Source organism: Lissotriton helveticus, chromosome 6 (assembly GCF_964261635.1).
Source record: "Lissotriton helveticus chromosome 6, aLisHel1.1, whole genome shotgun sequence".
Lineage (NCBI taxonomy): Eukaryota > Metazoa > Chordata > Amphibia > Caudata > Salamandridae > Lissotriton > Lissotriton helveticus.
The window spans coordinates 1,849,119,285-1,849,145,210 of record NC_136067.1 but is presented as its reverse complement, the minus strand read 5'-3'; the positions used below and the strand labels follow the sequence as shown (position 1 = coordinate 1,849,145,210).

The 25,926-nt window shown below is 45.9% G+C and overlaps 1 protein-coding gene across 1 annotated transcript in view; it reads left to right on the top strand.

Annotated features, from left to right (window-relative positions):
- Nucleotides 1–25,926, top strand: part of PTPN14 (protein tyrosine phosphatase non-receptor type 14) — a 524,356-nt gene that overhangs the window by 407,248 nt on the left and 91,182 nt on the right. The window contains exons 6-8 of the mRNA XM_078649778.1: nt 5,736–5,806; nt 12,793–12,880; nt 23,093–23,181. Coding sequence (XP_078505904.1) covers nt 5,736–5,806; nt 12,793–12,880; nt 23,093–23,181 — 248 coding nt within the window. The remainder of the gene's footprint in view (nt 1–5,735; nt 5,807–12,792; nt 12,881–23,092; nt 23,182–25,926) is intronic.

Below are 25,926 nucleotides of genomic sequence, written 5' to 3'. Positions count from 1 at the left end.
TTTCTCATGTGAGTCCGTTTCAGGGTGCACTTTCTTCGTCCGTTGAGTCATCTTTTTCTTTCAAACCCTTACATTTCAATGAGTTCATGTAGGCATCATTCATAATACCCCTCAAACCCAAATCCTTCTCATAACATTTATTTTCCAACCTTTCTTTTCTCTTGCAAAATATGTATTTACAGTTCAAGAACAGTGTGTAAAGAAATATTAGACATAGCCCCACTATTACTATTGGCATTAGAATAGCCTTCAATATACTTTTTCCTGCTGTTGAAAACCATTTCCAATCATGGCATCTCCATTTTCAAAATTTTCAAACAAACTTGGTGTTTCCAATTCACGTTATTCATGTTCTAAATTTGATATATATACTTTAACGAAGCCTTCTATTTCTATACTCTCCTCATGTATGTATGTACAACAATTAGTTAATTTAAACATTTTGCAGACTGCCCTTTTCTGCGAGTAAGATGTCTAAGACAAGTTGATCCGCTAAAGCCATCAACTGTATAGCTATTAGTTCTGCATTAATTACAAGCAGAGCTCTGTATGTACTAATTGCCATGTTGTTGACAACTATTTAATCTTTTCGCCGTTTAAGATGATGCCTACATGTGGAATGACCGATCCAAATAAGTTCCCTACTTGTCCAGTTCCTGTTTTTGTACTGCATTTCTGGATGTGTGCGAGTGTTAATATTAGTGCAGCTAGCACTCTTAACATGGTACATCTTTGGAATTAGTATGCCTAAATAGCAGATTCTCCCCCAATTAGCTGGCAATAAGAAGTATGCATTCAGTCCAGAAATGTAATAAACCCCTGGAATAGCATTTTCGTCTCACTGTAAAATTTGCCATGATCCCCCTGTCCGAATGTGTGCTCACAACCACTAATCATGTCTAGTACTTTTGGGTGTTTGTCTTCTGTACACACAAATTTTTCCTTTGTGTTGCCTGTCAAGTCTGTTTAGGGTCAACCGTCTTCTTTCTAAAATCGTCTTATTCCTTCTTCCAAGCATTATTTAGAAAATCACTTTTTGTCAGTAGTTTGTGTCATGTTAGGTTATATCTTTTCTAAAGCCATTATATAATCCTTCTCTATAGGTAGCATTAACCTGGTTAAATTGTCCTTGTAAGCCTTCACACTATCTATGAGGAAAGAAATAGTACCAGGGTGTGCCCATCACCTTTGCTTGTAAGTGTAGGTTCATGTTCTTGATTAATGGTACACTGGAAAGTATTAGATCATGATTAGAATAGAAATACTCAAAATGTCCTCGCCTATAAACTAATGAAATTAGGATGCTGCAAGAAATCGCATATGATAGAGGTATATGGTAATAGGTAACTTCTTCTGAAACTGATGTAGGTGTATGCAAATGTAATAATCCTTTGCATATATGGAAACATTAGTAGAATAATTATTCTTTTATAGCTTACAAAGGAGTAACTAAAGGGGTCTTCCTTAGTATGGTAAATAGGTGAATTAGTAATGTTCTTTGCTATAGGCTCTCACTCTGGGCTAGATAAAATCCTATTAGTACTACAGTGATCATTAGTACTGTTATTATAAAAATGAAACCTATGATATATTTGCACGTATTACTAATGCAACACGTTCTGAGTCAAGTCAATTCAAAGCACTTAGTTCAATAACTTGTAGCAAGTTTTAGTATGTAGATCTTTTGTGCGGTTGATCTTTTTTATTCTTCTTACAACAATAAAGCTTCTAACCAGGCAATCCTTAACCCTACTCCGTGTTCTTCTAAAATGTTGATCCTATGCTTCTGTAACTTTCAACTCAGGCCTAGGTTGATCTTCTCTAAAACAAAGAATGAAAACAATAAACATCTAATAGGCACAGCTCAAAATTCTTTCTTTAATTCCGTTTGATTTAAAGTCTTTTTTTTCTCTTTCAGCTCATCTCCATCAGTCTTGTTTTCTCTCTATCCGAGAGGTTCAAATAGTTGAGGATTCACTTTGCACAAGTCTTCAAATGTGACATTCAAAGCAGTGTTCACAAAGTATGACATTCAAGTGCTGAATATCTGCTGCAGGGCACTCATGCTCTTTTTGATCTTCTTAGGTTTTATCTGATTTGGATCTAGGCCACCTTCGCTGCTGTACTCCGCCTCTTCAAGTAGTATTTATGGAATTTGAGCTATTGAAGAACTTCTCAGAATTTTGTTTTCATAACTTTGTGACTGGTCCGCTTGTCGATTTATTCTCCTTGTTGCAGTGCTGGTTCCTTCACCTCGATCTTCTTGTCTTAGTACCACGTCAGTGGCATTTTCTCTCTGTGACTCGATCTCTACTTCTCCTCTGTTAGAGATCTCAATGCCACTCTGTGATTTCAGGTACTTACACTTGACATTCCGTCAACTGATCTTGACCCTTTCCTTCTTCCAGTGACTGGACTGACAATGATGCTGTTGGCTTGGGTGGTCTTTCGATTGGTGGTGCAACCAGTTCAGGATCATAGACCAGAGGCACTTTTTCTGGATTGTTCACTCTTTTGGTGTGCAAGGCATGAATCCAACTCTGGACTCCCAGCACACTTAGCAGTATGTGTAGTGAGGACCACCTGAAAGGGGCCTTTCCATCTGTGTCGTGATCGAGAAGCACGTTCGGAAGACTTGCCTTGAACCCAATCACCAGGATTGAGGTTGTGGCACTGTTCTTGATGCGAGTCTTGCGTAGCAGCTGAGACCTCATGAGAGACAGAAATAACCCATTAGCAAGTCCTTGACAATAATATAGTATGATATCGTCAGTGATTGGCAGGTTATCTAATTGCTCTGTCCATCAATATTTCATGGGAGGGATAACCCCGTCTTCCTGTCTGGCACTCTGGATACTCATCAACACCAAAGCTAAAGCGTCTGGCCGTTTCAGAGAGGTTGATGTAAGACCTAGGCCAATCTATACTTGATGGTACTATTTATTTGCTAAACGATACCAGGGGCTCCTGGTCTGTAAATGCAATGTAATCTTTGTTCAGTCTGTTAGGTTGTGCAGATCATCTTCATCCCTTCATTGTTGAAGTACATTCCTCTATCTGACTCAAGAGAAATAGTCAGGGTGAACCTGGGCATGAATTCACGTAATAACAGCTTAGCTACCGTAAGACTGTTGCTTCTTCAAGTTGTGTACTCTCCCATCCATCTTGAGAAGACGTACACAATCACTAGGATATATCTCAGCCTCTTATGCACAGGCATCTCGATAAAATCCATGTGCATCCTGTTGAATGGGCCACCTGATCTCCCTAGGTGTGTTAGTCACTTGTGTTTGTTTCCCTACATTTAACTGTGGACATGTTACACACCAATGGCATATCTCTTCTGCCAACATTGTGAATCTGGAGTTGTACCAAATCTGCCTGAAAAGTCTCACCACTGCGTGTCTCCCTAAATGTGAGTATCCATGGTAGTATTGTGTTATTGGAAACAACAAGCTATCTGGTAATACTGGTCTCCAATTTGCTGACACCCAGATGCCATTTGCATTTTTCTTGCTTCCTGCCTTTACCTAACCATTCTGTTCTGCTTCTGACACATTTTCCTGCACCAGTTTCAGATCATCTCACATGTCGTTAACTTTTATCAACATTGCAGAAGAACTCTCCTCTAAAGACTCACATGTGAAATTTCCATTTAAGGAACAGGCAAATAATGCACAATACCTTGCTAATGAGTCAGAGTATCGGTTGGCCATGGCAACATATCCACTTCCTCCTTGATGAGCAAAATACTTTACTATAGCAATTTCTCCTGGAAATTGCAGAGTATCCCACAGGCCCTTGGCGTATGTCGTAAGAAAGCCCCTCTGTGACCACAATTCTCGAAAATCATGGATGATACTTAACCCATACTGGCTGTCAGTGAATATGGTGACTCTCATTCGACCAGTTAAACTGCAGGCTCTAGTAAGAGCAATCAGCTCAGCAACTTAGGCAGAAAAACTTTTTGAAGCCATGACGCTTCGACCACATCAATTACGGTGAACATGGCATATGCCATCATTTCTTCTCAAGCATGAGCCATCTATGAATCGCACATGATCAGGCTCAATTCGGGGTTTGTCCTTTGTCAGGACGGGGTTTGGAGCACAATTTCACGACAGCTAGAAAATCATGTTCACTGTCATCACCGTTCACATCATTTACAGGTAACAAAATTGAAGGGTTCATCACTGTACATATTTTCAAAACAATATTGTCAGAGGCCAATATACTTTGCTCATATCAGGTAAGCGTATTATTATATATATATATATATTGTGTCTTTGGTCTCGTTAACAGTAGCTCCACAGAGTGTGGGACCATGCCAGTTAATGGGTATCCCACACTAGCGTACCGAAACTTGAGGCCCCCCCCCTCCTTGCAAGGCACGTGGAGGGGCCCCCTCTGGGATCAATCATGAGCTCTCTGCCAGAGTACTGTGCCAAGGGGGTCCCCCTGGAACTGAAATTGATTAGTATTCAATTATGGCATTTGATTTAGATTAAACCTAGGATTCCCCATTTGTGCAGGTGCAACAGGCATCATAGGAGCATGTCCCTTGCAGCATTTGTACATTTCCTATAGCATTATCAGGATTATATCAACATTCCATCTTCCAATGCCCAACTCTGACAGATGTGACAAGCTGTAACCTTTTTTTATAATAGCAATATCTGATCCGGGTCCTGTACCCACAGGAACACCTCTAGCCTGTAACATATTAATTTCTCCATGATTTCCTTGAAAACCAGACTGTGGCACAGCAACTCCCTGCATGTTTCCTTGATTGCCTCCAAAAGAAGGATTCTGAAAACATTTCTGAGCCTGCTTTGTTTGTGCTTGCATTACATTTTCTTTCATCCTTATATGCTTCATGACTGCTTCATATCTAACTCATCGCTACAGTATTTTGCATCGCTCCGGTTTCATTGAGTGACTTATTTTGCCAACAGATCAGTTTGAGTTATGTGCAAACAGATTTCTGGCTTCAACTGCCCTACTAGGTCCTGCTGTTTTGTAAATCCAGGCTGGTATATAGTCCTCCTCAGTCACAACTATTTCTTATGGTGATATTGGGGCCGTGAGTACTAATGCCCCTCCATCTATTAATGCTTGCACCGTTAGCGGTGGCTTCCAAGCAACTATCTGTGAGTTCTGGGAAGTTGGGACAAATCATGATGTGGGTAAACCTCTGGCAACTAGTTGAGTCTCAGGTCTTGTCTCCACAAGTGGAGAAACACTTGCTCCTATGCTGGTTACAGATTGAGCATTAACAACAGGTACTGGAGCTATACTAGTCACTTCAGCTGTAGTTGTCACCTTTCGAACAGTAACCTTTGGTCAAGCTATTACTGGTGAGGTAATCTGCAATATTTGTAGGGGTCATTAAATTGGGGTTGTACCTTGATATGCAGGGGCAGTTGACACTATTAAACTAGTACAAGCGCCTGATTTGCTCTGTGTCCCCAGTTCAGCAATATTAGGTTCACATCTAGTTAACGGAAGCTTGCTTTTTAGTTTTTTTATGGCCTATACACATAGCTATACCTATTGAAGTTTGCACATTTACAATTGTGTTATTGCTTTGAATTTTACGTTCACCATTGCAAAGTTTTGACTGTTAATCTAAATACTTTGCATTTTAATCAACTTTGTCAAATGCTTTCACCTTCCTTCATCAATGTATAGATTACCGGTTTCCTTTGTGGTTTTAAACCTTTTTTTCTATTTAGGACTGGGCTCAGGATGAAAGTGTTCTGGAGGAGTTGACACAGAAGGTAGCCCTCGAGTACAAAGCTCACAGGTAAAATATGAACATGCATTTTGTTTCTAGCGGGAGGGGAGGTTGTGAGGTTAAGAAGGTGTCATGTAGGTGGACACCTATAAAATGCCTCTGCACCAAGTATCCCAGGCCATGGTTTGGTATTTAATTATTTATTTTGAAAGTTTTATATAGCGCGAACAAGATCTTTGCAGATAACAGAGCGCTTTACAAAGGCAAGGGGTAAGTGAGTGGTAGGGTGGGTACACGAGGGAGCATAGTAGGAAGGTAGGTCATCAATGCAAGTAGTACAAATAAGAGGGAGCATGAACAATCAGGTAGTTCAATAATACAAGTAAAACACATGTGCATAGGAATCAAACAAGTAGTACAGATCGACGCAGAGTCTTAAAAGATCAAAAGTAGTAGTTCAAGTGTATTTAGCCATGAGGATAGCTTTAACTTCTTTCTTAAAAAGAAGAGTGGAGGAGATGAGTCTGGTTTCAGGAGGGAGTGAGTTCCAGATCCTGGGCGCCATTCCTGAGAAGGAGCGTTTGTAAGTTTTTTTCCTTCCGGAATCTTTGAGGCTTCAGCAGAAGATTGTTTGTACTTCTGGTGGTTCTGGACCAGCCGGAAATTGTCAACTTCTGAGTGAGGTAGCCGGGTGATTTCAGGTGTATAGCCTTGTGCGTCATGCAGGCAATTTTCAGATGTATTCTGGCTTCAAAAGGCAGCCAGTTCAGGGATTTAAAGTCAGGGGAGATATGTGAGTGTTTTTTCGATCCAGTGATGAGTCTTGCTGCCGCGTTTAGTGAAGCTCTTAGGGGTGCAGTTGTAGTTAGGGGGAGACCGCAGAGGGCCACGCTGCCGTAGTCTATGCGAGGGATGACTAGTGCTTGTACTGCAGTTTGGAAGTCTTTGGCTGGGAGGAAGGGTTTAAGCTTCCTCAAGGTCACAAGGTTGATTGTTCTTGGGTAGACTGTAAACCCATGCATACCTAGAGATGATACATGCGAGCAGTGGTCCTCTACTCACAGCAGACCATGGCATGATTAGTCTAACAGTTACATTTTGAACAATCTGTCATTTAGAAGGCACTTCAAGAGGGAGGGGAAGGCACATCAGTTCTATTTGGCTGACCTTTATGAGTTCATTAGTTGGTTAGATTGCTCTGATTTTGTAGAAAACATGCCTCTGTTAAAAATCTTTTAATGATTAATGTTGTCATTCACTCCCTAATTTATCTAGAATTTTGTGTGTAGTTTTAAGGTAGTAGATATGGTCTTGGTTTTTCACCTGCGTTTTAAACTGAAAGCAGAACATCAAAATTGTTGGTTATGCATGTAAATTTTCCTATTTTAAAGGCTTGAGAGGTGTGGAGTTGCGGCATTGCGTGATGTCGTTTTTAAGGCTATTTACTGGTTCAATGCCAATATTGGCATCTGTTCATGCATGTAAAAGGAAATGTGAAGAACTTTTTATTCGCAGCAAAATTGTGTGTCTCAGACAAATATAATATTATGGAAAGCTAGCCATGGACGTGCTACCCTGCATAGGTTTCCATATGCCTAAATTTGGATGTAATCCATAAACTGATTTAAACTACCCTAATTTGGGTGTATGGGTAAACTGGTTTTGGTGCGTTGTTATGACCAATATCACTCATTGGGATGCAGGAAAACATTGTATAACTTCCCTCCTCCTGATGCTTGGTGTCCGCACAGTTGAGCGATTTCAGAACGATCTAGTAACAGAGCTGGTTTGAGACTACTGATGTATGGATACTTCACAAAGCTATATATCTTCGAAAACCACACATCATAAGGAATCCCTCTGTAGGTGACTCGCAACCTCCTGATTGGCTGGGCAGGAGATCTCTTTAAAAAGGGCTGTTATATTTTTCATTGTCTTTTAAAGAAAATGTTCTTCTTCCTCTCTTGCACTGGATCATGATAATTAGAAAGTATACCTGCAACTCCCATATCTTTGTAGAGTTTTGGTGTTCCAAGCATGCATTGGTGTGCAAAGTGTTCATGGTGTCCAAGTACTTATCATTGTCTGCTAGAATTGCCATGTATACTTAGGAGACTCTGTCCATCTTCCTAAGATCATGGGGAATACGAGAAAAAGCATAGATTTATGATGTTGTCGATCATATGAAATCCATCAGTGGAAGCCATGTTACTCCCATTTATTATCCATGATCCTTTTCTATAATCCTGAACTTTTCATTTAGCTTTCAACATTTTCATGTACCAATCTATCAATCAGGTGTTAGTCACCGGTGATGATCTCAAGTGAGTCACCAGTGTGGATCTCAAGGCACTTAGGTGGGCTGCTGATTAGTCTGCGCACAGGGGGTCAGTCGAAGAGCCAGGTCTTGAGAACCAATCTGAATTGGGTCAGCGATGGAGATTGCCTGAGGAAAAGAGGCAGGGTGTTCCCAGTTTTGGCAGCGAGGTGGGAGAAGGATCTTCCTACGCTCTAGTCTAGTCTTGTCGATCCATGGGACAGTGGCCAGGCCCAGTTGAGCAAGGCGAATTTGTCTGGTGGGTACGTGGAAAGAGAGGCGGTGGTTCAGTGGAGAAGTGTGGCTCACTGGTTAGAAGTGGCAGTCCCTGATGCAGAGGTCTGGCCCGGGACTAGGGTTCAATTCCTGACGCGGCAGGGTCTTGGGCTCAATGTCTGCGGACTCGATAATTCTCGCCTCGGTGCCTACTCTAATCATGGGTCCCACTCTGCAACTCTGGGCAATAGCTTGCTTAATCTCCACACAACGGCCCCATTATCGCTGGGATGCCTGGCTTCACCTTGGGGGTGCCCAGTAGGGAGCATCTCACAAGGAAAGCCAGGAAGGGTTCCACAGCGGTATACAGCGCCAGGATGCCCCGAGATAGGGCGGCAGTGCGCTTTACAAGTATACCTACATTTACATTTACATATGCTGGTCCTGGGTCATGGATGGCTTTGTAGGCATGGGTGAGGAGCTTGAACGTAATTCTATTTTTGACTGGGAGCCAGTGGAGTTCTCCAAGGTGTTCGGTGATGTGACTGGGGCGGGGGATGTTGAGGACCAGTCTGGCATGGGCATATTGAACGTTCTGTAGTTTCTTGAGGAGTTTCTGGGTGTTGCTGGCATAGAGTGTGTTGCTGTAGTTGAGTCTGCTGCTTTTGAGAGCATGGGTGACAGTCTTTCTGGATTCAGTGGGGATCCATCTGAATGTCTTTCACATCAGGAGGAGCGTGTGGAAGCATGATGAAGATACAGCGTTAATCTAGCTGTGCATAGTGAGCGAGGTCTCCAGTATGATGCCGAGGTATAGTGTATGGGGGGGTCTTCCCCAAAGTGACGGGCCACCAGGAGTTGTCCCAGGCTGCGGGGGTGGGTTCAAAGTTGAGTATTTCGGTCTTGTCCGAGTTGAGCTTGAGGCAGCTGTCTTTTATCCAGGTGCCAACTGCCTTCATCCTGCAGTGGAAGTTGGTTCTAGCAGCTGTGGGTTTATTGTTGAGGGAGCTGGGTGACGGCATAGGAGACAATGTTGAGTCCATGGTTCTGATGATGGCTGCCAGGGGGCCATGTAGACGTTGAAAAGGGTGGGGCTCAGGGAGGAGCCCTGGGGCACTTGGCAGCTGATCTCTGTGAGTTCTGAGAGGAACAGAGGTAGTCTGACTCACTGTGTTCGATCAGTGAGAAAGGAGTGAATCCAGTCTAGGGCCTTATCGCGGATACTGGCGTTGTGGAGGCTCGTGATTAGGGTGCGGTGCGTGACCGTATCAAAGGCGGACGAGAGTCCAGAAGGATGACGGCTGTGGTTTCGCCCCAGTCAAATAGGGGGCGGATATCGTCTGTGGCGGCGAGGAGTGCAGTCTCAGATCAGTGGTTGTTTCAGAATACGGATTGGGAGGTGTTGAGTATGTGGTTTCGTCGAATAATTCAGAGAGTTGGGCATTAATGGCCTTCTCCATGACCTTGACTGTGAAGGGGAGCAGGGAGAGGGTCTGAAGGTCTTGAGGTCTGTCTGGTCGGCGGATGGCTTCTCCAGTAGGAGAAGCTGGCGGTCTTGATGGAGCAGTTGATGATGTGACGGAGTCGGGGCGATGGAGGTGGCATGGGAGTCTAAGTCCAGCTACATATGCTCCTGATATCTTCAATGTGGAGTTTTTGGGGATGGTGCAAGAGGACCTTTTTCCCCTCATAGTTTTTGGACATTGTTTCTTTGGAAAACAGTCCATGGACCCTACAGTAGTGTACTTCGTTCCTTTTGATTAGGTGGCTGTTGGACAAATGGCTTGGAGAGTATGGTGTTTTGGGAAATTGCATACAAAACCAAAATAAAACATCATATTTCTCAGAGTCCCAGCCCTTACCCTACCAGTGCTAGTTTCTCATCCGTAATGTGCATTGCTGAATTTAGAGCAGCAATTAGTAGAAGTAATCACTGCTTACAGGCTATTCTCCTGTCGGCCCTCAGCAAGGGACTTGATAGAGAACTGTGAATTGCCTACTTGGTACCTCCTTAATGGCGAAAATGACTTTAGGGATTTGCTATTGCTTATGTTTTCTAAAAATATATCTTGGATTAGTGTATTACAAAAATTCCAGCTCCTTGCCTTTTCCATTCCTATCTCCATATCCACAGCTTTGTCTCCAGAGTGGGATGTGACAATGGAAAATGTTAGGTGTCAACTTCCACCCTCGCCATTTTATGCAGATGATTTGATAGTTTAAGTGCAGGAGTTGGAAGCATTACTTACTAGCATCTTCTTCCTGCAAATCCTGTGGAGAGCTGAAAGGAGAGGATCTAGATTTCCCTCTATGGACCAATGCAACTAGTTCCTTCCTCATTGCATATGTAATTTCATGATAGTACTGTGCTTCCTGAAACTGATGTCTCCATTGACGTTGCGAGTAAGCATAACATAAAGGATAAAGTTACCCTAGCAGTGCACAATTAGAGTAGTGCTGGTCTTCGAGGGTGCCAGTTACTATGCAGAAGCAAGAGGTCTTGGCCTGCATTAATAAGGGAACAATGAAGTGGCTTGGCCCGTCTTAAGGATGTTTATCATTGAAGTACATTCTTTCTTTTACTTCGCCTCAATCCAAAAACTACTTCATGTCACTGTATCACTCCAGTTCCAGAGAGGACCAGAGAACATATACAGTGCCACAATCTGGCCATTTGCATCTCTGGCAGAGAGAATTGGAACTGAGGCCAACATGGCAGAGGCATACTGGGGACATTGCCATTAGTGCTTGATCTTAATGTAACTGAAATTAAGGTGGTTGTATGAAATATACCTTCTGTGAACTGTCACCCCAGATTTTTTATTTTTTTATGGACCCTATTTTTGCAGGATTTATGACTCTGTGCTCTGTTACACCTCCAAAACAAGAATAAAGTGCTGGTGCCCCTGTTAAACATAATTAAGTTGATGTATCCCTAATTGACTTATTTAAGTTACCTATAAATCCGAGTATATGGTACAGAACAGCTGTTCTTAACCTTTTGACTTCTGTGGACCTTCACTGAATCCCTACTGGAATCTGGGGACCCCCATTGAATCATTATTGGAAGCCGGAGACCGCCGGCACAGTATCTTTCTATGATTTGAACCTCAAAATAGAAAATAAAAATACAGAAACAAGCATGCACCAAACAAATGCTCAAATATTGATAACATGTGTTTAATTCACAAATAGAGAAAACGTTTTCAAATTTCTACTTCATTTGTGTATATACTTTATTCATTTTAATGTACTAATTTTAATATTATTTAATATTGTAAAACAGTTGTGGATCCCCTTTGCAGGCCTAGTGGACCGCAAGGAGTCCTCGAGCCACAGGTTAAGATCCACTGGTATAGAACATTTGCAGAATACTTTCGAGCCATCTGTGGTATCCACAGAGAGGACCAGGAAAAGATGGCTTTAGGTGAAACAATTTTGGGGGCTAGAATAAGAACACAAAGGGCGAGTCGGAGGTGCTGCATGGTCAGACACTGCAGAAAGAAGCATCAGGTCATGAAAGTGTGAGGTGCTAGAGACAGAAAAGGGAGGATGCGTATAAAGGTCATATCAGAAAAGGAGATGATGGGGAACCCCGAGATAAATAGGGACGTTTTCACTACCTGGAGTGCTGCAGACTTTATAGGGTTGACTAGACAAACACTGATTTGTAATCCACACCAATAATGTGTAACATGAGGTTCAGAGTGACAGTCTGATTGGATGTGAAAGGTGAACCTGTAGCGGAAGGAAAGGATAAAGGAATGGGGAATAGATATCTCGAGGGGACAGCAGAACCCCAATGTGTGGGGGAGTCTGTGTAGATGGGTATACAGGGTGTGGAACCATGGAAATGTACAGCATGTGGGGACAACACAGGCAGCCAACTTGTGCAACGAGGATATTGTAAATAGGGGAGCCATTGAGGCAGATTCAAGGCAACGTTGGATGCAATGACTCGTGTGCAGACAGGACCATTGCTAGGAAGGAGGAAGGAGAGTGGTTCCAGCATAGGGCACAACAATGTTGAGTCAGGGTGAGGATAGAGCGTATGGGTTTGCCAAAGCCAGCACAGGGAAAGGCCATCGTCAGTTGTGTAACAGGAGGCTCTAGGATGCAGGAGATGAGTTACATAAGTCGTGGACAAGCCATCTCATCAGTGATGGCCCAGAGGGTCTTCAGCTGTGTTGAAGGGTTGCTCGGTCAGTTGGTGCTTGGTTGGTTGGTCGGGAGCATGTTGTCCCTCAGAGTCAATATCCTCTTGAGTTTTTGAAGTACTGTGACTGACATTTGTAGAGAGTCAAGGAACTCTTCCAGATTGGACCGTTTGTATAATATTTTTGATTTCTCATCCAAAATGATAAACACAGGAGTGGCTGGTTTAAGCAAGTCGCAGCTTTTGAAGGTTTGGGGAAAATAAATAACAGTCTAACATGAGTGTACTGGCCTTGTTTCAGAATTTATCACTGGCCTGACTTTACCCACTCCTCTGATTATTTTTGTTTTGTTTACAATATTGCAGTGGAATGTCGCAAGCTGAAGCTGAATTGCAGTACATCAAGCAAGCTGAACAGTTAGACGGATTTGGGCAAGAAAGTTTCCCTGTGAAGGTAATGTGATGAAATGGTAAGGAATCTTTTAAGATTGGCAGTGAGAGACTTCTAATTCTTTTTGAGCCACTACTGTGTCGGTTTCAGAGAAACAACCAATCAGTTCCGATGTGTCTGCAAGGCACGAGAGGAGTGTTTTACTGTATAACCGACCTACAGCTTGGCTGTTCTGACATTAAAAAAAAATACAAGTCGATGATAGTTTATCATCCAATAATGAGTAGATTTCATATTAACAGAAATCATTTGGCCTCGTGCAATACCAAAGGTTTTCAAATTACTTTCCGTATTTAGAGGCGAAACTTAGTGAGGACAGGTGGGATCCAAGCGAATCCCGTTTAAATTCATAATTTAAACCTGCTGCATGGAGTGGTTCGCTCCTCCTTTCTTCTGCTTCATATACACAGACCCATCCCCGAGCACATCTCCTTTCCCATCCACACTGTTTACTGGCCCTAAAGAATGGCCACCCTTTTGGGAGGCACAGCCTAACTTCCCTGCACTGCATGCAAAAAGCAGCCATGCCATTAGGTCTCACTCTGTGTGTCGCTCTCTCTCGAATGCATTATGGTACAGAAGTGCGTTTTACGAATTATTTGCTCCACCTTTAAATTTTATACCAAGCAATATGTAAGTAGGCACTACGTATTAATTAGGTGTTTATATGCCTATTTAATTATTATGTTATCCCTACTCTCTTCTAAATCTTGGGTGCAGAGCGTTTACACCCAGTTCCCCACACGCTCCTGTGCTGTTCTATCTTTTGATGTCAGGTGAGCTGGCCACAAAAACCATGCTACTTTACTGATACTACTACCAATCCTATTGCCTGATCTTGGTGGGGGGAGGGGTGGAGCACAGAGGAAAAAGTGAACAATGAAAGGTGTTCCTGGAAAACGTGGTCTGACATATTATGGTCTACAACAAGTGTCTTAACCCCTTTCCTTTGTTCTTGGTCAGCTAGCGAAGTCAGGTGTATTTTGATTTTGGTCTGGGTTAGTTGACAGCTTTAGGTTGTTTGTCATCCTCATTGAAAACAAAAAAAATGCATGATTTGAAATTTACATACAGGGATCTTGCCTTTGCTCTCTTCATCCATTGGTCTTGTTCTATCATTACCATGTCCACCCACCACAGCTTGGGCAATTTGTCAGCTACTTCCACTGTTGGCTCTATTGCACCGAAGTGATGACAAGAAAAATCAAAGTTTCCTGCAAGCTGCATTAAAACTGAAAGGAAAGAAGATTTTGTTATACCTCTTCTAGGCGCGCCTGCTAGCTAAAACATCTGTCCTGTTCTAATTTAATTAATATGCAAGTTATTAGAAAAAAAATCTTACAAACTTTTATGCCCTCCATGTTTAGATGGCGAGTGTTTTATTTTTTTATTTTTTGTGGAAAATCCATAAAAAAAATAATTTTTGCAACAGGCCTGCCGAGGCCAGACTTATTGACTTTGCCACTGCTTGCCCTAAGAAGACGTGGTGTTTGTCTATTCTTTGTACATGGTATGCTTTCTACGATTTGTAACTGTACAGGGTAATTACGTGTTAAAAGGCATTTCAATAGGTGGCAAGGATGGCATTGTTCAAATCCTTGGTTGGTTCCTTTGTATGATGATGATAGTTTGAGGTCTGTTGCAGGGGTGAATTGGTACCAAGGAAGAGTGGTTTCAAAAGATCGGTTTGTGGTCTCACTAGATTGTATATGTTGTATTCTTTGTACAATACTTTTGCTGTCCTCATATTATTTGTGTAGTATTTACTTTTTAGTGTATTGGTTACTGGGTATGATTTTTACTGGGTTTTAAATTTCATGAAGGGAAGGGACATTTCAGTCTAGCGAGAGCCATCCTTTCTAGCTTTTGGTGACATGTTAGGAGTCCTGAGCTGAAAGATGAGTGACAACTGAGTTCGAGGAGCAGGTGGAAGACGGCCTTGTCTTCAAGACGGGCCCCCAAGAGAAGAGGCTTGTAACAGGGGTTGTTACCTGCGTCAAACATGAGACTGTAACTGTAATTTCAGTCTTTCACAGACATGCTTGTTCATGTTGGAGAGAGCATGATATTGGAAAGAGAGGTATATTTTCATGGTAGAAAATGTCCCTGTAAAATAAATTCTGTACACATTGGGAAAGCATCTGCTCTCCTTCTATTCATATTCAAACCAATCACAATTTTTAGGTTTTGCCTGCAAGTGCGCACGTAGTGCGCATGCGCTAGCCAGTGGCGTAACAAAACTTGAGGGGGCCCCCTGCAAACTACATGGAGGGGGCCCCCCTCCCATCCTCCGTGCCAGTCTAGAGCACTCAGGCCAGCGACCCGCCATCCTGCAGGGGATGCGGGGCGATTGTTACGCCACTGTAACCAATGCAGCCGTTATAAATAACACTGGATGGTGGAGTTAAAGGATGGGCTTAGTCTGCCAGCAGGCTGTCGTAGGTGTTGGTCCATTCATTACAGGGTCCTTGCCATCTCTCTCCGCTCTCTCTCTCCGCTCTCTCTCTCTCCGCTCTCTCTCTCCGCTCTCTCTCTCCGCTCTCTCTCTCTCTCTCTCTCTCTCCACTCTCACTCTCTCTCCACTCTCACTCTCTCTCCACTCTCACTCTCTCTCCACTCTCTTCATGCTCTCTCTCTCTACTCTCTCTCACTCCACTCACTCTCTCTCTCTCTACTCTCTCTCTCTCCACGCTCTCATTCTACTCTCTCTCTCCACTCTCTCCACTCTTTCTCTCTCCACTCTCTCTCCACTCTCTCTCTCCACTCTCTCTCTCCACTCTCTTTCTCTCCACTCTCTCTCTCTCCACTCTCTCTCTCTCCACTCTCTCTCACTCCACTCTCTCTCACTCCACTCTCTCTCACTCCACTCTCTCTCACTCCACTCTCTCTCACTCCACTCTCTCTCACTCCACTATCTCTCTCACTCCACTATCTCTCTCACTCCACTATCTCTCACTCCACTATCTCTCTCACTCCACTATCTCTCACTCCACTATCTCTCTCACTCCACTATCTCTCTCACTCCACTATCTCTCTCACTCCACTATCTCTCACTCCCCCTTGCACCTTTCTCCCCCTCCACCTTGCATCCTTTTCTACCTTGCACCATTCTCCCCTCTGCCTTGCACCCTTCTCCCTTCTGCCTTGCCCCCTTCTCCCCTCTGCCTTGCACCCTTCTCCCCTCTGCCTTGCACCCTTCTCCCCCTCTGCCTTGCACCCTTCTCCCCCTCTGCCTTGTACCCTTCTCCCCTCCGTCTTGCACCCTTCTCCTCTCCGCCTTGCACCCTTCTCCTCTCCGCCTTGCACCCTTCTCCCCTCCGCCTTGCACCCTTCTCCCCTCTGCCTTCCACCCTTCTCCCCTCTGCCTTGCACCCTTCTCCCCTCTGCCTTGCACCCTTCTCCCCTCTGCCTTGCACCCTTCTCCCCTCTGCCTTGCACCCTTCTCCCCTCCGCCTTGCACCCTTCTCCCCTCCGCCTTGCACCATTCTCCCCTCCGCCTTGCACCCTTCCCCTCTCCGCCTTGCACCCTTCTCCACTCCGCCTTGCACCGTTCTCCCCTCTGCCTTGCACCCTTCTCCTCTCCGCCTTGTACCCTTCTCCTCTCCGCCTTGCACCCTTCTCCTCTCCGCCTTGCACCCTTATTCACTCCGCCTTGCACCCTTCTCCCCTCTGCCTTGCACCCTTCTCCCCTCTGCCTTGCACCCTTCTCCCCTCTGCCTTGCACCCTTCTCCCCTCTGCCTTGCACCCTTCTCCCCTTCTCCCCTCTGCCTTGCACCCTTCTCCCCTTCTCCCCTCTGCCTTGCACCCTTCTCCCCTCTGCCTTGCACCCTTCTCCCCTTCTCCCCTCTGCCTTGCACCCTTCTCCCCTTCTCCCCTCTGCCTTGCACCCTTCTCCCCTTCTCCCCTCTGCCTTGCACCCTTCTCCCCTCTGCCTTGCACCCTTCTCCCCTCTGCCTTGCACCCTTCTCCCCTCTGCCTTGCACCCTTCTCCCCTCTGCCTTGCACCCTTCTCCCCTCTGCCTTGCACCCTTCTCCCCTCTGCCTTGCACCCTTCTCCCCTCTGCCTTGCACCCTTCTCCCCTCCGCCTTGCACCCTTCTCCCCTCCGCCTTGCACCCTTCTCCTCTCTGCATTGCACCCTTCTCCCCTCCGCCTTGCACCCTTCTCCCCTTCTCCCCTCCGCCTTGCACCCTTCTCCCCTCCGCTTTGCATCCTTCTCCTCTCCGCCTTGCACCCTTCTCCCCTCCGCCTTGCACCCTTCTCCCCTCCTCCCCCTTGCACCCTTCTCCTCTCCGCCTTGCACCCTTCTCCCCTCCGCCTTGCACCCTTCTCCCCTCCGCCTTGCACCCTTCTCCCCTCTGCCTTGCACCCTTCTCCCCTCCGCCTTGCACCCTTCTCCTCTCCCCCTTGCACCCTTCTCCTCTCCCCCTTGCACCCTTCTCCCCTCCGCCTTGCACCCTTCTCCCCTCTGCCTTGCACCCTTCTCCCCTCTGCCTTGCACCCTTCTCCCTTCTGCCTTGTACCCTTCTCCCCCTCTGCCTTGTACCCTTCTCCCCCTCTGCCTTGCACCCTTCTCCTCTCTGCCTTGCACCCTTCTCCCCTCTGCCTTGCACCCTTCTCCCCTCCGCCTTGCACCCTTCTCCCCTCCGCCTTGCACCCTTCTCCCCTCCGCCTTGCACCCTTCTCCCCTCCGCCTTGCACCCTTCTCCCCTCCGCCTTGCACCCTTCTCCCCTCCGCCTTGCACCCTTCTCCCCTCCGCCTTGCACCCTTCTCCCCTCCGCCTTGCACCCTTCTCCCCTCCGCCTTGCACCCTTCTCCCCTCCGCCTTGCACCCTTCTCCCCTCCGCCTTGCACCCTTCTCCCCTCCGCCTTGCACCCTTCTCCCCTCCGCCTTGCACCCTTCTCCTCTCCGCCTTGTACCCTTCTCTACTCCGCCTTGCACCCTTCTCCTCTCCGCCTTGCACCCTTCTCCACTCCGCCTTGCACCCTTCTCCCCTCTGCCTTGCACCCTTCTCCCCTCTGCCTTGCACCCTTCTCCCCTTCTCCCCTCTGCCTTGCACCCTTCTCCCCTCTGCCTTGCACCCTTCTCCCCTTCTCCCCTCTGCCTTGCACCCTTCTCCCCTCTGCCTTGCACCCTTCTCCTCTCCGCCTTGCACCCTTCTCCTCTCCGCCTTGCACCCTTCTCCCCTCCGCCTTGCACCCTTCTCCCCTCCGCCTTGCACCCTTCTCCCCTCCACCTTGCACCCTTCTCCCCTCCGCCTTGCACCCTTCTCCCCTCCGCTTTGCACTCTTCTCCTCTCCGCCTTGCACCCTTCTCCTCTCCGCCTTGCACCCTTCTCCTCTCCGCCTTGCACCCTTCTCCCCTCCGCCTTGCACCCTTCTCCCCTCCGCCTTGCACCCTTCTCCCCTCCGCCTTGCACCCTTCTCCCCTCCGCCTTGCACCCTTCTCCCCTCCGCCTTGCACCCTTCTCCTCTCCCCCTTGCACCCTTCTCCAGTCCGCCTTGCACCCCTCTCCCCTCCGCCTTGCACCCTTCTCCCCTCTGCCTTGCACCCTTCTCCCCTCTGCCTTGCACCCTTCTCCCCTCTGCCTTGCACCCTTCTCCCCTCCGCCTTGCACCCTTCATTTACCAAAGAGAGTGCCCTCCTCCCTCCCACCGCGGGGCGTTTGTTACACCCCTGTCTGTGGCTTGTTAATGACCAGACTTATTTTTTAAGAAGGAAGAGTTGGAAAGCTCTTACCGTTTGGAAGGGTAGAGACGTTCAGAATTATTGTAATTATGGAGGAATTGTATTATCATTAGAAAGGTTGTGGCTATAAACATTTTCAGAGTTGAGTTTTTAAAAAAAAACATATTAATGAAGAAATAGTAAGCTATGGCCAAGCCTGAACACAAGAGACTTCATTTAAGGCACTGCGTGACACAAAGTATAAAGTGGGAAATAGTTTACATTTAACATGAGTACATTAACTTATAGCAGGTGATGTGTGAGATTTGTTTAATGCGTATCCTGTTTATTGAAGGGATGACACTTTAAGCCTTTCAGTCATTCTATCTGTGCAGAAGGGTTTTAATTTTGGCTCATTCTATACGTTCCACATATGTTGAATATCTGTATCTTTTTATATAAAAGTATTTGTATTTGAGTAGCATATGTTTGGCTGATGAGAGATGTAGTTAATGTATGGTCTTCTGACTCACTAAAAACACTGGTAATAACTCACGTTGAATTCTATTCCGTCGTTTTTAGCTCCATCTGTGCCATAACACACAAGGATTAGTGGTACAGAAGTCAGCCTTGGCCCTGCCTGAATGGGGCATTTCAACCCAATCTGCCCGGACATGTCCCCTCAAACTGGAAGAATAAGAAACCCCAGGTTTTTTTTGGCCTGCTTGTCCGAATATGGCTGAAAGACTTTTTGTAAAATACCTGCAGAGATTTACAATTTTTGGGACTTAAAACCCACAGACATCCTTGGAGTATTCACCCTTAATTCTTGGAGATGGCTTTTATCCACAGTCACTGGCTATGCCTTGCCCCACAGTCGCTGTAATCTGGATCTGTGAGGAATGCTCTCTGGGGGCCCCCACTCCCACTCTTGTCGGGGCCCCCCTGAGCAGAGCTCGGTGCTTCCTCCTGCTCTCCGGGGCCCCCACCCCCATCCTGAGCAGTGCTTGGTGCTGCCTCTTGCTCTCTGCCCCCCCCCCCCCCACCCTGGGCCCCCCACCCCCATCCTCTTTCCGGGCCTCGCCGCTCTGACTAAAGAGAAACAATGTATGTTGATACTTTGTTTCTCTTCCGTCAGAGGGAGGGGGCGAGGGGCTCAGAGCAGGCTGCACCTGCTTCAGACGAGAGGAGACGAAACGGAGAGAGGCTTGCTTCAGAGCAAGCCTCTCTCACAGCCCTCAGAAGAGCTGAGGGGGCCCGGGGCCCCTTTATTTAATGAAGGGAGCGAGGCCCCCCGCACTGCGGGGGCGTTTGTTACGCCCATGGCGCTAGCAAAACCTCTTGAGTTCTATATCTGATCGATGACCCGCCTCTGTCTCTCATTGGCTAGCTCCATAAATGGAGGCTAGCCATTGGGAGACAGAGGCTGTCAATCGCGCTTTCTCGGGGAAAACGCGATTCGGGGGCGTTTCTCGGGCTTTTTTTAAGCCCCGCCCCTTTGTCCCGGGCCGCGCTGCGATTGGCTGCCGGCCCGGGACACCCCCGTGACGTCATCCCCGGGCCGCGCTGTGATTGGCTGCCGACCCGGGACACCCCCGTGACGTCAGCCAATCACAGCACGGCCCGGGACCTGACTTGTTGTTGCTGCGGAGAACAGATTTTGCTGCCTCTAGCTAGCTTGGAAGTTCCAAGGCTCTCTCGTGACTTTGTACCACTGCACTTGGATTAATGAACATGTTACCTTTTTGGCAATGGATAAGACACGGGCACAATATTGCTGAATATTTAAAATGTGTTTCTTATCCGAACATTTAAGCCCTCATTACAACTAACTACAAGTCAGGTAGAGCGGAATTAACTCATGGAGTGTCTTCTCCACCTAATTCCAACTGGAACAGTTTTTACACATGGGTATGGGAGAACGAGGCACAAATGTACTGTGTGGTCGCTCCACACAGTAACATCACATGAGGCTTTGTTTGAAGAAGCAGCCACACCTCCTTTCCCCTATTTTTCTGATGGCTCAGAGCTGCCAGAACATACCTTTCTCCTCCCTCCCATATTCTCTCCCCCCCCCCCCCCATTCACCACTACCAACCGACCTAAAGGCCTGCGCATACATTCACCATCTTATATCAGGTGGTAAATGTATGTTAATTACATGTGGTCTTAAAACTGGAACACTCTGTCCCCATGGTAATTCACCAAACCATTGTAGTGGGGCAGATGTACTGCACTCTAAAGGTAAAATTGCATGTGATTTTCCGTGCTCCCAATACGAACTCAGAATGAGAGTGTAAGTGGTTTAACAATATTTACCGCAGGTTTAAAATATATATTTGAAAAACTATTTTTCTGCATGCCGTCCTGAACTTGAACGAAGCATCTTTGGGCTCGTAGGCTCCAATAGATTTAAAAATCCTCTTCAAAGGGGAAACGCTGTTTGGCTGGGGCTCGGGGCTTGAAGCGAGCCGGGGTCTGAAGTGAGCTGGTGACTCTCCCGCTGCTGCTGCCGTCGCGGCTGGGCTCTGCTCTGCTCCGCCCCCCCCCCTCCTGCATCTTACCTCAGACTCCCTGCTGGTGTCCGGCCGGGCTTGGCTCCGCCGGCCCCGCTGGGGACTGCATCTTTCTCTTCATCAGGGCCCTCAGCGCCCGGTGCCAGATGCGGTCGGTGATTAGAACAGACATGAATGCGGTGACGTTATTCATTTTATGCTGGGTTACATTTTATTTCCATGCAACAGTCAGTGCCAAAGGTCCTGTGAAACTTTTTTTTCTATTTATTAAGCTTCGCTGGGCATTTATTTATTTATTTATTTATTTATGCATTTTTATATAGTGCGGACTTTACCCGAAGGTGTCAGAGCGCTTCACAAAAGGAACAAAAATGAAACATAATGAGAAACATTACAAAAGAACAGATTAGAAAAGCATACATTACGTTACATAAGGTAATAGTGACATTTGTGAGCAAATAAAATACATGAGGTAGTCAAAATTGTGAGCAACCAAAAATACATGAGGTAGTAAAGGTAATAGTGACAATTGTGAGCAAACAAAATACATGAGGTAGTAAAAATTGTGAGCAGCCAAAAATACATGAGGTAATGAACGTTTCAGGCCGTGTTTACACTGTGTGGGATGGTTCGTCACCGGGTTAAAGGCCAGGCTGCTTGCTTGTGGTGTTTGCCAAGCCCAGTGCGCGGAGGCTCGGGCGGCCTTGCGGAAGTCCTGTCGCCTCTCAGGTGCCGCTCCTGAGAATGCGAGCCCCGTTCCTCGTGAATGCCAGCTAGAGGCAGCGGCGTACCCCCACCTCCGGTCATAGCCCTGTACATTGTCGAAAGTGGAAGTGGACGGCTGCTCCTGAATAGCCCCTGGCGACTGGAATCTTGGGAAACTCAGAGAAAGGGGGTGTCAAGGGAAGAGAGGAGGAGTACTTTCGCAGCATCGTCGGTAAGTCTAGCAGCCCTAACCGTGAGCTCCTTAAAAAACATCGGAATAATTAATGCGCAAAGAAAGCAACAGGTATAGATGAGTTTCAATGTAAATGTAAAAATAAAACGAAACAACGTTTTTTTTTTCTGGTTGTCAAAGAAGATCAAAATATCAGTTTTTAAATCTTTTTAGAAGACGGCTAACTAGCCCTGCTAAACGTAGATTGTTTAAATGTCTTTAGAGCACATCGCAAGGAAACACGCTTTATGCACATTAATAGCTACGCGAAACATGAGGCTTTTTTATTATTTGTCAAAGCCGAATAAGCAGTCATTTGTATTTTGCAATATTAGTGTTCGGTTTTTAAAATAAAATATATTTGTTTTACTATGATGATATTTTTGTCTGTGCGCTTTTGCTGGTCCTTCACAAATACATTGCGTGTCTGTCGAGTCCTCTAGCAGTGTTCACACTTGCTGACCTGTCTACACCGCGTGCGTCATTTCCTGCATTAATTAGAATAAATATGAAACGCATTTGTTCGTTAAGGTTCTGTGCCAGGGTCCCAAAGACGGACAGACTGGTAGCAGGACGCCACTGATTGGATGGCACAGCGGGAGGTCGCTGTATCAGCACTGATGGTGTCATTACGTCGGGGCCAATCGGGTTACTGTTTAGTGTAGTTTTGTTCTCATGCAGTGTGAAGAGTGCCTGGTGACCATATACCAGGTCTTAACAGCACAATATTAACATAGCTCTAACTTTTACAAAGGCGAAACCGTTGCATTGTAAATGCTTGTTAATCTTTGCACGCATCTTTAAGAAAAAAAGAAACATTGTATCATTGTTTTTTATTCTTTTTTTATTCAATGTTATCTTTCTTTTTCAGAAAAGTGAGCATTTGTTTTCTGTTACCATTTACTACATTTTAGAAGTTCACATATTTAAATGCAATTGTCACCCGGACCTCCAAATTAGTTTTTCTTGGACATCACTTGTGACCTAGTCCACAGTGCACTAAGCTATGTGAATGTATACTTTGCAGGCCTAAAACCATTCTTCTGCTTCCTTTGCCCAAAAAGGTAACCCTCTATCCGCTGTTTTTATACAGGACAATCATGGAAATGATATAACTCTCAGCGTCTTCTTCAGGGGGATTTTCATTAAAGACCGTATGCAGCGATCTGCAGTCATTTACCGGTAAGGTTGATAGCTTTAGTATTGACCTGGTCCATCCTTCAGGGATGTGTGTTGGTTACGGGTATTTCATGAAAAAGTATGCATCATAGAAGCAGTGGACTGGACTAACAAGTTGCAAGTTATTCTATGTAAACATCTGGCTTCAGACCACCCTTTTGGGATATCTTAGGTTTATCTGTTTTGGGAAATTGGATGGGAGGGCACACTCTCTCTAACTGTCACACCTGGCTCAAGATATTTGGAAGTGGGCCATTCACTACAAAATGTATCTCCTAGCAGAACACCTCCCAGGAGTAAACCATCAGATTGCCAACCTTCTCAGTAGACAGAGGCAGCAAATCCACGAGTGGGAACTTCACCCTCAAGTAGTCTTCCTGTACTTTCAAAGTTGGGGGTTTCCTCAAATAGATCTTTTCGCCACACACAAACCCAAAATGCCCAAGCTTTTCCTGCAGGTATCAACACCTTCTCTCCAAAGTCAATACACTATGGATGAACTGGTCAGGGATATTTGCCCACGCTTTTCTGCCTCTCCCATTCATTCCATCAGTGGTTCGGAAACTCAGACAAACCTCCCTCACACTCATTTTAGTAGCTCCCACATTAGCCCGTCAACCTTGGTTTACGACTCTGCTAGAGCTATCCATAATTCTGCATTAAAAGCTGCTTATCACATCACATCTAATCCCCTCACACAGAGTAATGGAGAGATCAGAGACACCCATCTCCCAAAAAACTGAACCTAGTGATCTGGCTTCTAAAGTCATAGAGGTTAGTTATCTGAATTTTCCACCAGACTGTATGAACATTATTAGAGATGCCGGAAGACCTACTACAAGAACTTGTTATGCAGCTAAATGGAAACATTTTGTTATTTATTGTAATAATATCATCACTCCTCGTAATGCTTCCATACAAAATATCATATGTTATTTGTTACAATTGCAGCGGTCAGAATTAGCTTACACTTCTACCCGCTTACATCTCTCTGCGATAGCTGCGTATCTGCAAAACAGGCAACACTTATCTCTCTTTAGAGTACCAGTTATCAAAGCTTTTATGGAAGGACTAAAAAGAGTTATACCACAGGGACTTCCACCTGCCCCAGTGTGGAATCTTAACATAGTTCTCACACGATTAATAGGCCCACCTTTTGAACCCATGCATAAATGTGAACTACATTGACGAGAGTGGGTGAGCTACAGGCACTAACCATAGAAGAACCTTTTTTCCAGCTTCAACAAGACAAAGTACCAACCCCAAATTTCTACCTAAAGTAGTTTCTGCCTTTCATATCAACCAATCCGTTGAGTTACCTGTGTTCTTCCCTCAACTGTATTCAGTAGCAGAACAAGCTCTACACACTTGAGATGCCAGAAGAGCCCTCTTATTCTACATAGAAAGAGAAAACTAATTCTGGAAGACTAAACAACTTTTTGTTGCTTTTGCTCCACCTCACAAAGGCAATCCTATTTCCAAATCCGGTATTGCCAGGTGGATTGTTAAATGTATTCACACTTGTTATGCAAAAGCAAAGAGAACTTTAACAATACCCTCGAGAGCGCATTCCACTCGCAAAATAGGGGCTACTTTGGCTTTCTTAGGAAACATTCCCATAGTTGACATTTGTAAGGCTGCAACATGGTTTACACCACACAAATTCACCAAGCACTATTGTGTAGATGTGTTAGCAAAACAACAAGCTAATGTGGGCCTGGCAATCCTTAGAATACTCTTTCAGACAACTGCAACAGCTACAGGTTAGCCACCGCTTTGGGAGAATACTGCTGTATAGTCTATGCAAAGCATGTGATCTACAACTCGCATGCCTCAAACGGATAATGGTACTTGCCAAGTGAGCATCTGTTCTTGGCATGTAGAGCTGTAGATTCACATGCACCCACCTGCCTCCCCAGGTACCTAAACCGGTTGCAGTTGTCGCTTACTTTATATACATACGCATGGACATCTCTATTCTATTCTTACTAACCCCATTCTCACCCTCTGCCGGAAAACAATCTAACAATGAAGTCGATGCCCATGCGCACTATCACAGAAAAGAGGAGGCACCTATCTCGTGACTGGAAAGACTTCTTGAAGGGGACACCCCCGCGCCGCACGGCCACCAGCTGCTGCGTGTGCCCCCAGTGCCTGCCTCTGCCTCAGCGCCGGCCTCGCTGCCGCCCTGAGCGCTCTCCTTTGGTTTTCGCCCGTTTTTGACTTGAATTTGTGCTTGTTTCTTCCTGTGCCCCAGATCGTGTGTTACTGTCTTTTTCCCCCGTTTTTACTTGAATTTGTGCTTGTTTCTTCCTGTGCCCCAGATCGTGTGCTACTGTCTTTTCCCCCCGTTTTTACTTGAATTTGTGCTTGTTTCTTCCTGTGCCCCAGATCGTGTGCTACTGTCTTTTCCCCCGTTTTTACTTGAATTTGTGCTTGTTTCTTCCTGTGCCCCAGATCGTGTGCTACTGTCTTTTTCCCCCGTTTTTACTTGAATTTGTGCTTGTTTTTTGTATTTGCCGTTTCTCGTCGTGTTTTGCACTCCTCTGTACATTGTGCCTGTCTCCTTCCTGCTTCCCCGCCTACCTCGCCGCCCCCCGCTCCCGCTTCCCGCCACCGCCATTAGCCCCGCCCCTTTTTCTCTTCTGTTTCCCTCCCCGCTCCCGCCTCCCAGCTGCTCCGCCCACCCGCGCACTTCGCCTTAAATGGCGACCGTGCGAACGCGCAGCGGGCGCGCCGATTGTGCGC